General features: G+C 45.0%; 1 protein-coding gene across 6 annotated transcripts in view; it reads right to left on the reverse strand.

Annotated features, from left to right (window-relative positions):
• Positions 1–5,236: 5,236 nt before the first annotated feature.
• Positions 5,237–12,669, reverse strand: part of CEP44 (centrosomal protein 44) — a 149,322-nt gene continuing 141,889 nt past the window's right edge. For all 6 annotated transcript variants that reach the window (XM_030191533.1, XM_030191534.1, XM_030191537.1 and 3 more), the window contains one exon: positions 5,237–5,582. In XM_030191533.1, the coding sequence (XP_030047393.1) occupies positions 5,534–5,582 (49 nt within the window). In that variant the 3' untranslated portion in view covers positions 5,237–5,533. The remainder of the gene's footprint in view (positions 5,583–12,669) is intronic.

Below are 12,669 nucleotides of genomic sequence, written 5' to 3' on the forward strand. Positions count from 1 at the left end.
AGCCTTCCTGTAAAAAGGCCAAGATCTGGGGAAGACTGAAAGGGAGAAATCCTCCGTTCTGCACACCATGTCTCAACAAATCACCATACATGCGCATAAGCCGTGGAAGTAGATCTTTTCTTTGCCTGAAGAAGCGCAGAGATGACCACCGGAGAATACCCTTTCTTCCTCAACTTCGCCCGATCAACAGCCAAGCCATAAGACCGAAACAGGAGGGATCCTCCATTTGAAGTGGGCCTTCAACCAGGAGATTAGAACGAAGGGTCAATCAAAGAGGCTCGTCTACTTGCAGCCAGACAAGGTCCACATACCACAGTCAACGTGGTCATTCCAGCACCATGAGAATCACGTGACACAGTTGGTGCAGAATCCTCTGCAACACTCTGCCTAACATGGGCCATGGAGGAAAAACAGAGAAGGACCTTGCCCGGTTACAGCTGAATAAGGGCATCTAGACCTTCCAAACCGTAAGCCCTCCCCCTGTTGAAAAACCGCGAGGCTTTGGCATTGCGGTGGGTCACCATGAGATCCATAACTGGCAACCCCCATTTGCATGTGATCTGTTGAAATGCTGGCTCCACCAGCTCCCATTCTCCTGGATCCAAAATATGCCTTCTCGGATAATCCGCTTGAACATTCTGAACCCCCGCAATGTGCACCACTGAGAGCTGCTGCAAATGAGTTTCTGCCCAACTGATGAACAGTTGGACTTTGAGAGCTAGGGCTGAACTGTACGTGCTCCCTTGCCAGTTGATATAAGCCACTCCATCACGTTGTTGAAGAGGACTCACACCAGCTTGCCATCTATTAGGGCTCGAAACTTCATCAGAGCAAAGCGCACCGCCTGAAGCTCCAACCGACTGATCGACCACTGTGCCTCCTCCATGGACCACCACCCTTGAGCCACTTGGTGGAGACAAGAACCCCCACCCTGTCAGGCTTCCATCTGTCCACGTCGGAGTCACAAGAGAAAGGCCTCTGCACAAATTGGAATCCATCCGCAACCAATCCATGCTGGGGTGAGTTGCTCTCGTCCAGCGTAGCACCAGATCATAATTCTGCGATATCGGGGACCAGCAACCTAGGAGAGATTGCAGCAATGGTCGCATGTGTGCCTGGGCCCAAGGCACGATGTCCAAGGTCGCCACCTTCGACCCAAGAACTTGAACATAGTCCCAAACTCGAGGGATGGGAGAGTAAAGAAGGTGAATCTGCATCTGCAACTTGGTGCACTGCTGCTCCGGCAAAAAGACCTTGCCCTGAGACATGTCAAACTGAACACCCAGATACTACAGCATCTGAGTGGGAACTAGCTGAGTCTTGGGCAGATTGATTACCCATCCCAATGACTGCAAGAGAGATATGACCCGACTGGTGGCCCATCTGCTCTCCTGGACCGAAGATCCTCTGATCAGTTAGTCGTCCAGATAGGGATGGACACGGATTCCTTGGTGCCTCAAAAAAGCCTCTACTACGACCATAACCTTGTAGAATGTCTGGGGCGCTGTGGAGAGAGCTAAAGGCATCACCTAAAATTAGAAATGCTGCCCAAGTACAGTGAAGCGAAGAAACTTGTGATGAGGCCAAATGGGAATATGTAAATACACCTCCTTGAGATCCAAGGCCGTGAGGAACTCGCCAGGCTGTACCATAGCCACTGGTGACTTTATTGAGGTCAAGAACCAGATGGAAGATGTCCCCCATTTTCTTGGAAACTACAAAATAAATTGAAGGAACTGGAATTATGGCTCCCAAGGCCAATGTCGACCTGTGAGTAGAATGAATCACCTCTCGCTTGCATGACTTCCCACAAGGGGACTTCAAGAAAAAAAATCTGTGATGGGAGAGGTAAATTCTAATTTGTAGTCTTCTCAAATAACAAATAACAAGGAATAACCACTGGTCTGAGGTTATTTGGGCCCACTCCTTGACAGACAGGGACAGCCGTCCACCGATTGGAGTCGAGGACTGACCCTGTGTCCCATCATTGGGCAGGTTGAACCAAGTAGGGGTCATGGAGGAAGCAGACCACATGTCACATTGATGCTGATAGCGAGAGCGTGAAAACGGACCGACCAACCCAGCTAGTACTGACTTGTATGCTTGAAACGAGGCAAGACGGACCAGGCCGAGCAGGTTTAGTCTTATTCTCCGGCAGCTGCTAGGAATCATCCAGGTCTTTGACCAACTTCTCTAAATGCTCCCCAAACAACAAATATCCTTTAAAAGGGAGTTTGATCAGTGTCTGCTGCCCAGTGGTGCAACCACAATAAACAGTGAGTTGTGATGCCAAAGACATCTGTTTTGTGGACGCACAAATCAAGTCATATAGGGAATCAGTCAAATATGCCAGTCCTGTCTCCACATCCAGCAATTCTAAGGGCATCCACCTGTCGGATTCCTGGAAAGAATCTGCAAATTCCTGCACCTAGCTAAGACAGGCTCAGGCTGCATAAGAACTACAGATAGCCGCCTGAAGCGAGAGGGCTGACATCTTGACAGAAAGCTTCAAAGAATACTCCAGCTTTCGATCTTGAACATCCTTTAAAGTAATGCCACACCCTCAACAGGTAAGGTGGCCCTTTTAGTGACTGCCGCCACCAAGGCATCCATTCTAGGCAGACATTGTGGCTACCCACAGTGGAGTGTTTGGCATAAGCCACTGTGCAAAGATATTTCATGCATGGCTTCATGCAGTGGAAAAGATCGAGGGGACTGACGAGTGCTAGCCATTTTAGGATTCGAAGTAGCCGGCATAGATAGATCAGGAGAAGAAATATTGAGGACTTGGAGAGCTTTAGTAATAAAGGAAGCTAATTCCTCTTTATGGAATATGCAGATCGCAGAAGGGTCATCTGCCTCCTCCTGGAAAAGCTCTCCTTCCTCCAATTCAAAGCATTCTTGAGTGAAAGTAGGGAGCCAGATCCACAAATGATAGCGTTGCGTGCTCCGAAGACAGAGTTACACCCGGCCCAGAAGTTTTTAATAAGTATGCACAATGCAAAAACACAACAAATGGCTCAGTCACCTCCACAGGAAAGAATCCCCGGAGCCTCTGAACACGAGAGCAGAAGCTCAGCCAGAATGTGCGAACCGGATGGCAGTGCGGTCCCTGACTCTTGCTGCAAAATGGCTGACCAGTGCAGGAGAAATGGCACGCATCTTAGCAATGCGGGAAAACACTGTGGCCCCCTCCAACATTGTGGAGCCAGCACAGCCCCTTCGGACTGGCCTAACACTGCTCTCTGTTACCACAGCAGGAGCAGCTCTTAACAAGCTCCACAGCAATCAAGCAAAAGTGAAAGTAAAAAATGGAGCCCTGACGTCAAGGAAATGTTCACTCACCCAAAATGCAGTGCTGTCAGGAGCCCTGTCTGATGACCCTCAGAGATGTTGCAATGACGCTAATTCAACTCCTCAGTGCCCAATTCTACAAGAATTCCTCCAACTGACCACAGTATCACGGTGAGATAGTACACAACACTAGGAACTTAAGATTGGTTCAGTTTTGTGTTTTTTTTTGTGTGTGTGAAGAAGGAGAAAAGAGGCAGGGCAGAAGAGTGGCACAGTGTGGAGGAGGGACCTAGTGCATGGACCCAGGAGCATGGAAAAAATTGTCTATCCACATGCTGGAGATAGAGAACACTGACTGGCCAAGAAGTATTTCATCCCAAGAGACACTTCAGTTCAGTGTTCTCTATCTCCACATGCTAGTAAGATGGTCACAACCTACTAGTCTCTCGATTCATCTGTCCCTGGTGCTAAGGAAACTACAGGCTCAAACTGCTGACAAAACCTGGCTAAGAGAAAGGGGGGGTGGGTGGGCTGAAGCTGGGAGAAAGTAAAAGGAAGGCTGATCCCATTGCTTACATGGTGAAGCTAGGAGAAGGTGGCTGACACTAGAAAATTGTGTCCTAGTTCACTGAATGGAATCACATAAAAAGCCACAATTTTTTTTTTTTTTTTGCAAAGCAAATACATTTAAAAAAAACCTCCCTAGTTTTCTGACCCTGGGAAAGCCACGGTAACATTTTTACTGTAGCTCGAAGTAGAAATTAGCTGGCAGTAAATGCCAAGATGCGCATAGGAATATAATGGGTGTCTCGGTGTTTACCACCAGCTGATTTCTACTGTGAGCTAAAAACACTAACGCGGCTTAGTAAAGATCCCCTTAATTTCCTTTTACTAAGGTGCATTGAAAAATGGCCTGCACTGGTGTAGACGTATGTATTGGGCATGCGCAGGTCCATTTTTCAGCACACCTGCAAAAAAGGCCTTTTTTTTTTTGGCCGAAAATGGACATGCGGCAAAATAAAAATTGGTGCGCGTCCATTTTGTGTCTGAGACCTTACCATTACTCATTGACTTAGTGGTAAGGTCTCATGCGTTAACCGGGCAGTAATGGTCTGTGCGCATAGAATGACGATTACCGCCCGGTTTCCGCAACATGCTGGAAAATAAAAAATTACTTTCCGCGCGTAGTGGACACACGTAAAAATCAAAATTACCGCCCAGGCCATGTAGCTATGCAGTAACTCTGAATTGACATGCGTGCTGGGCGTGCATAAGCGCCTACGCGGCTTAGTAAAAGAGCCCCTAAAATTCCAATCTAAAAAACCCCAGAATCAGAAATCCAATATATTGAAACACTGACAGAAAATTAATCTGCTCTTATAAATTTATGATCGCTTCCAATTCAAAACTATTAACTAGTATTTTCTGAATCAAAGGTTACCAAAGATTAGATGTGAGACCTAATTAAAATGGTATAGAAGAAGGTGAATAACTTATAAATCCTAACAAGATATTCTTCCACCAAATATAACTGCAGAAACAAAAATGAATAATTTTTGTATTGTTTTTGTACAGCTAAATCAAGTCATTGTATTTGACATAATTGCTGCATAAATACATCACACAGACATAAGCATAGTCCATTCAGAAAATATTTACTCTGTTCTTGTTTCCAGTATGCACGGCCATGCTTATCTTTATAATGTAAAAATGAGCAGATATTGTGTGTATGACTCTTCCACATTATACATGTTTTGGCTGGAGTAATAACAAGATGTAAAATGTGTCCCTCATATTTGCACTTTACATTTATTACTTCACTATCATCAAATGTAAATACTACAGTGTATGATGTCAACAATATATTTTTATTTTCTTAAGGGAAGAGAGGCAACCCAAAATTTACTATTTTAAAAATGCAAGTAAAAGACAGTCACAGCTCACAGGTGTTAAAATGTATTTATTTGATATAAATAAAAACCAAAAACAAAACAGACAAAAAATACAGTTTTGATCAGTAAGTAATGCTGGCAATATTTTTTCATACATTTCTGTTTAATGCAGAAAAACACTGGGGCCCTTCTACAAAGCCGTGCTAGTGATCTCTGTGCGACAAATGTGACGAACCACATTCAATTCCTATGGGCTTCATCACATTTGCCATGCAGAATCCCCAGTGTGGCTTTGTAAAAGGGCCTCTATAATTGATTATTAGGAACTTAGAATAAACAACCAACACTTAAGATGTACTGCTTGCATATTTCAACAAATCTGATGTTTCTTCGATCCTAAGGAGAGTTTGAAAATAACCAAAAAAAAAAGGAAGCAAATTAGGTTACCAGAGTCATCATAAAGTATGCTCACACATTTGTTAAACAAAGAAACCAAGTACTGACAGAAATATTCAAACCTGAAAAATAAACTACAGTATGTTAGGTCAGAGGTCACTAGCACAGTGCATATTTCTGGCTGTAGGCAACCCCCCCCCCCCAAATTCTATACAGTGCGACCTAAGTTGTGTGCGCAAATATAAGCATATTCTGATTTGCACGGACAACTTAATTGCTTATCAAGCCAATCAGCGCCGAAATTGGCCACTTAAGCAATTATTGGCACTAATTAGAATTTATGCGCACAACTTGCTAAGCACAGTTTATAAAGTGGTGCACATAAATTCTAATATGTGGATTTGAAAAGGAGGCATGGCCATGGAAGGGGCATGGGCAGGTCGTGGGAATTCCTAAAAAATATGCGCATTGTTATAGAATATGCCCAATCCGTGCATAACTTAGTAGTGGGCATTTACACCAGGTTTTAGTTGGTTTAAATGGCTGCGCCTAAATTTAGTCACAGCACCAGACACTTATGCTTTTTCTATAAACTGCACCTAACTTTGGGCGAGGTTTATAGATTTGTACAAAGCGTGTGGTTATTTGGCACCAATTCCTTAGGCACAATTTATAGAATTTACCCCAAAGTGTGCAATCATATAATTAGTGAAATAAATGGGACTGCAATTTTTAACCTTTAGAATTAATGTCAAAAGATCAGAAACTCTGAATACTTAATTAAGGAGTCCTTTTACCAAGCTGCAGTGAACGCTACTGTGTGCTTACCACAGATTAAAATAGTTTACTGAGGGACACACTCAGGCATCGTGGCAAGTTGTTTTATCTGCACAACCAAACCACATGCTAAAAAATATTATATTTTTCTGGGAGGGGGCATGTCTGGGAGCAGAGAGTGGGCATTTCTGCTCTAATCAGTTAGCGCATCTACATTACTGCGTGCTGATGTCGGTAAGTGCTCACATGCTAAGAAGCCATTTTATTAAAGGGTTGCCATGTGGCAACCCAGAACTACCGCTAGCCCAACGTGGCCTCCAGTGGTAGTTCTGCCTCAAGTGCACGCCATGTCCAGCACAATGAAACATTTTTACCATGGCGCTAACCGCCACCTCAATGGGTGGCGGTTAAGTGCTCCCTGCCACATAGCCACGCAGTATGAGTATTCTTGCCGCAGTCATTTTTGTTAGGGGCTTTTTACCTGTTGCAGGAAAAAAGGCCCTGGCATGCGGGAAAAATTGCCCCCGCCGCTACTGCAGAGGCCCTTTCCCCCACAGCCTGGTAAAAGGACCCTTAATTTTCTTAATGCCCGTATGTTAATGGCAAAATTAGCACATGGCCATTAATTAGAAAATATGAAAAATGGCCATTTTCTGACTGCACCTTAGTAAAAGGACCCCTAAATTTCAGAGTCATGAATTCTACAGCTAACAGTCACTTACAACACTGTTTTCATGAATTAACTTCCTGGATCATCAATGGTTAAGTCTTTTTTTTATTTATTAACTATTAACCAAATTCCCAACACTTTAAAACTATAAGAAAAGTTCAGTAGAACTTTAACTGCCAAATCAATTTAGGAAGAACAGGTATCCCACTACAGACCATTTCTTCCTGAAGGCCAAGATCTGCTGAAACAATTGGTGGAGTCTTTTACTAAAGTTTAACTCGAATTATCTGCAGCAAGGCCCATAGGAATAAGATGGGTGCTGCTGCAGATAAATCAAGCTAATTTTTAGTAAAAGACCCCCTTGGCTTAGCATGACAAAAATGTTTAAAATAAATAAAAAATAAAATATGTACAAGGTTTAGAGAATTCACATATCAGAATATACTATTCTAAACTGCTAGCAATATATCCTTCAAGAATGCTCCTTTTACTAAGTGGCGGTAAGCCCAACATGGGCATACTGCTCACTATACAGGAAGTACCGCTGGGCTAGCACAGCAGCCCGGTGGTACTTCCCACCCCTAGCGCACCCAGTGGTAATCAGGCAGTGCCGCACGCTGTCCGGTTACCGGTGGGTTAACGCAGGAGCCCTTGGGTGGCGGTTAAGGGCTCCCTACGAAATGGCAGCATGGCAAGTGCTTTACTTGCCGTCTGGCCATTTCCTTTTGGAAAGCAAGACTTCCCGTTTACCAGCTGTGCTAAAAGGGGGCCTCAGCGCCAGTGTAAAACACACCGCGAAACCAGAGCTGGCCCCCTTTTGCTGTAGCTTGGTAAAAGGGGTCCCCAGTGATTTCTGATTTGAAATATTTCTCTCATATTTTGGTTAACCAAACAGAACTCCTTCCTCAAGTTGAAACTGCTTGTATGATGTCCTGAAAAACTGTGGAATAGGAAATAGATGCTTCGTAAAAGGTGATAAAGTACAATATTCAAGTTCTTTCTAAGGAATTAGAAAATATTTTATGATATACAATGTTCTAGTTTAACCACCTATGTTAGAATATTTTTCCCCCCTTAATTTACATCTTAAGGTTGTCTAGTATCCAATGGTGAACATACTGGAGGGTAGTACCACAAAAAAATGCTTCTTGTCATGTACTTTGCATACCTTAAATGGATCTCTCTTTTTTGGAACATGTACATTTTCAGTGTTTACCATCTCCTATAACATTTTATCTTTTTGAAATTAGAAGGCTATGCAGAAAGAATTGCAGCACTGTAGCAGTAACAGTGCTACTACACAGATGCAAAAGATTTTCATATATCTATGAAAACTTGACTGCTTACTAAATTCTATTCCACTTGAGGCTGATTGGTTAAATATGTGCACATTTTATTGCTTTTAATACAGTACTGGATGTTACAGAGTTTTGTTGTGTGGTATTATGTCTACAGTTTTATTGTAAACCACTGAGAATGTTATGATCTGTAGCGCTAAAGTTTCAGGTACAGATCCTGTAGACTCCAGCTTGATAGTAGCAGGTTCACTTTAAAGAAATGAACAGTGCCTATGAACTTATAGAATGTCAAACTTATAGAATGCAAATCACAAGTACCATTTTAAAATTAAATTAAAGCCACTCTGGCCATTTTAGGAGGAGGTTATCAATATTTCAGCCATTAAGATGTGCTATTTTATTTTAGCCTCAGTTATTAGTAACTGGGGGGTCGTTTTACTAAGATGCGCTGAAAAATGAGTTGTGGTAGGCGCGGGTTTTGGGCGCACGCCAATCCATTTTTCAGTGCGCCTGTGAAAAAGGCCTTTTTTTTGCCAAAAATGGACATGCGGCAAAATCAAAATTGCCATGCGTCCATTTTGGGTCTGAGACCTTACCGCCAGCCATTGACCTAGCGGTAAAGAATACGGGTGGTAATGACCTACTACTACTTAACATTTCTAAAGCAATACTAGGGTTACGCATCGCTGTACAGTTTAACAAAGAAGGTCAGTCCCTGCTCAAAGGAGCTTACAATCTAAAGGATGAAATGTCAAGGTGGGCAGTCTAGATTTCCTGAATAGAGGTATAATGGTTAGATGCTGAAGGCGACATTGAAGAGGTGGGCTTTGACCAAGGATTTAAAGATGGGTAGCAGGGGGCTTGGCGTATGGGCTCAGGGAGTTTATGCATCCGAAAATAAAAAATATTTTTCAAATGCGCACAAAAAATGAAATTACCGCAAGAGCCATGTGGTAACTCAATTTTGGCGCATGCTGGCCATGCGTAGACGCTTACGCGGCTTAGTAAAAGGGCTCCTACGTCTCATTGCATAAAATGGGACCTGTGGTAAAACAACAAATCTTAATGGCGGCCCATCTTGATAACTACACTCCTTACTCGGACCACAGCCAAATCTATACATTCAGAAAAGGGGTCTGGGGTACAGCAAGGGCAGACAAACTAATATTGGCAAATTTTAGCCAAGGAGGAAATTTCATAATAGGATATATGTATAAACATTTCAACAAAAGGCCTATTGTAAAAAGGCAACATAGGTGATTGAAGGCCATCCTCAAACAGTGTACATGGGCTTAAACACATATGGGTGCTCATTTTCAAAGCACATAGACTTACCAAGTTACGTGGAGGGGCATAATTGAACGCGAACGCCCATCTCCATGGGCGTCTATGTCCGAGAACGGGTATGTGAAGGGGTGGTACAGACCGTATTTTCGAAAAAAAATGGGCGTCCATCTTCCGCTTCGAAAATACCGTTTATACGGACCAAAATGCCAAGGATTTAGTTGTTTCCGAGCTGGGCGTTAGTTTTTTTTTAGCGATAATGGAAACTAAAAACGCCCAGCTCAAAAACGTCCCAATCCAAGCCATTTGATCATGGGAGGGGCCAGGATTCGTAGTATACTTGCCCCCCTGACATGCCAGGACACCAACTGGACACCCTAGAGGTCAGTGCAGTGGATTTCAGACAGCGCTCCCACATGCATACGTCCCTTACCACGGGTGCTGAGCCCCCAACCCCCCTCCCCCAAAACCCACTACCCACAAATGTACAACACTACCATAGCTCTTAGGGGTGAAGGGGGCACCTACATGTGGGTACAGTGGGTTTTGGAGGCCTCCCATTTACCAGCACAAGTGTTACAGGTAGGGGGGATGGGCCTGGGTCCGCCCGCCTGAAGTGCACTACGGTACCCACTAAAAGTGCTCCAGGGACCGGCATACACGCAGGCCTCTAGGACTTGTTGCTGCTGTACAATCTTGGCACAGCAGTCGACACCTGAAGACTAATGTCTCCGAAAACGTCCTTTATTGGAATAAGTACGTTTACTCACAGTTAACTGCAGAACAGAGGTTGTGCCCCACTGGCAACGAGTCTCGCTGGTACTGAGATTAGCAGTAGGTCCGAGCAGTGGCGTAGCCAGACAGCCAATTTTGGGTGGGCCTGAGCCCAAAGTGGGTGGGCACAAAATTTTCTCTCTGTCCCTGCCCCCTTCCTTCCCGCACTCTCCACATCTCCCCCGACACCTCCCAATTCAAAAAATACTTTAGCTCATAAAGATCCCCAAGCTCTGTCAGCTGAAAACTTCCTCCAAAGACAGCCAGAAATCCCTTTTGCCAAGCTTGGCAGGCAGCAGTAGCAACAATGCTTTGAGACACTGATGCTGGCACCCCATGCATGCTTAGTTATCGGTGGCTCAAGGATGTTGCCGCCATCTGCCAAGCTTAGTAGAAGGGAGTTTTGGCTGCTTTTAGAGGAGGTCCTCAGCTGATGTAGGTTGGGGATCCCCACCAGCTACAGCAAGGGTCAGGACTAGTGTTAGACATGCTAGGGCCCAGACTTTCACCAAATACAGAACAAGGGATTACAAATTAGAAATAAAAATATGTAGACAAAAATTGAACTCGGAACCTCGGCATGTTACAGTGGAAAAATAAAATCAGAAATGTATTTATTTTTTCTACTGAACACAATAAAATGATATCCGCTATGCACATTTCTCAAGCTAACAAATTTCAGTTAATAAATTCAAAATAAAATGTCTTTTCTACCTTTGTAGTCTGGTCATTTTATTTTTCCATTATGTTGGTTCAAGTTTCTCTTTTCCACTTTCCTGTCTTTCTGTTAATTCTCCTTCAGGCAGCTGCTATTCATTTGTCTTTTCTCCACTCTCATTCCATTCCCTCACTACACTGACATATTGATGTTTGTTTCATTTTAGCTCTTTCCTATCCTTTTTTTTCTTTCCTGCTCTCTGTCCACTCAAATTTCATCTTCTAATCCTTTTCCTTTTTACTTTTCAGATATCTATCAGATTTCCATCTCCTTCTTTCACCCACTAGCTCTCCTATTCCCCATCTTGTTCCTTCTCCAGCCTTCCATCTTCAATCTACTCCCCGTAATCACTATCATCCTCTCGTTCATTTCCTTACCACCCCCCTTGGCCTTCCACATGGTTCCACCATCCCAGTGTCTGCCTCCTTCCAACCCTTCTAGCCCAGCATCTGCTCCCTCTTTCTCCTCTCTCCACCCTCTATCCCCTCCTAGCATCTTCCTGTCCTTTCTCTCTTTCCTCTTGCCCCTTCCCCCAGGGGCCAGCATTTCTCCCCCTCTTCCCTCCCACCCGCATTCCAGCATTTCTCCCTCACTGTCTTCTACCCCTGGATCCTACATCTCCCTCCTTCTTCCCCCTCCTCCACCCTCATGTTCAACATTGTTCCCTCTTTTCCTCTTCTCTCTCACCCTTGCATCCCAAGTCTAACATCTGTTTCCCCTTTGCAGCATCTCTCCCACCACCATGTAACATTTCTCCTTCATCCCTCTCTCCCCTGTGCAGTACCTTGTCCTCCCCGCCCTCCCAGGTCCAACATTTCTCTTTCTTTTGTCATTCACCCCTCCTTCCCTCCCCACCCTACCCTACATCCAGCAATTATCCCTCTCTCTCCCCTCATATCCCAATAATGATCCCCTTTCTTCTACTCTCCCATGCATGTCTCCCTCTCCTACACCCCCCTGCATCTCTCCCTCCCCTCCCTAACAATTTCCCTCACTCCTACACCCCCTGTGTAGCATCTTTTCTTTCCCTCCCCTCCACTCCCATGCCCAAGCAGCCCAACAATTTTATCTTCTCTCCAACCCCCCCCCCCCCCCCATATGCAGCATCACCGGCTTTCCCACTCACTAGTCACCAAACAACTGAACGCCCAGCTCCTCTCTTGGCCCCTTCTGAGTTAGCTGGCAGCAGCGATTTTCTTCTAGCTTCGGTCCCTGCATTCTTTCCTTCGATCATCGCCGGCAGCGCTGCCATTCACACAGGCAGCTCTGCTCCCCTCTGCCGCGCGTCTATCCGGCCCTCCTACGTAAACAGGAAGTGCATCAGCGAGGGCCGGATGGACGCGGCAGAGGGGGGCGGAGCTGCCTGTGTGAATGGCAGCGCTGCCGGCGCCAATCAAAGAAAAGAATGCAGGGACTGAGGCAGCACTGGCGGGGAAGACAAGAATTTCCGTTCCAGCCGGACGCTGGAGAAAAGGCAGCGAGCGACGTGGGCGGGCCTGGAGGGAAAGTGGGTGGGCCTGGGCCCATCCAGGCCCACCCGTGGCTACGCCCCTGGGTCCGAGGTGG

The sequence above is a fragment of the Microcaecilia unicolor genome, chromosome 2, assembly GCF_901765095.1.
Source record: "Microcaecilia unicolor chromosome 2, aMicUni1.1, whole genome shotgun sequence".
Classification (NCBI taxonomy): domain Eukaryota; kingdom Metazoa; phylum Chordata; class Amphibia; order Gymnophiona; family Siphonopidae; genus Microcaecilia; species Microcaecilia unicolor.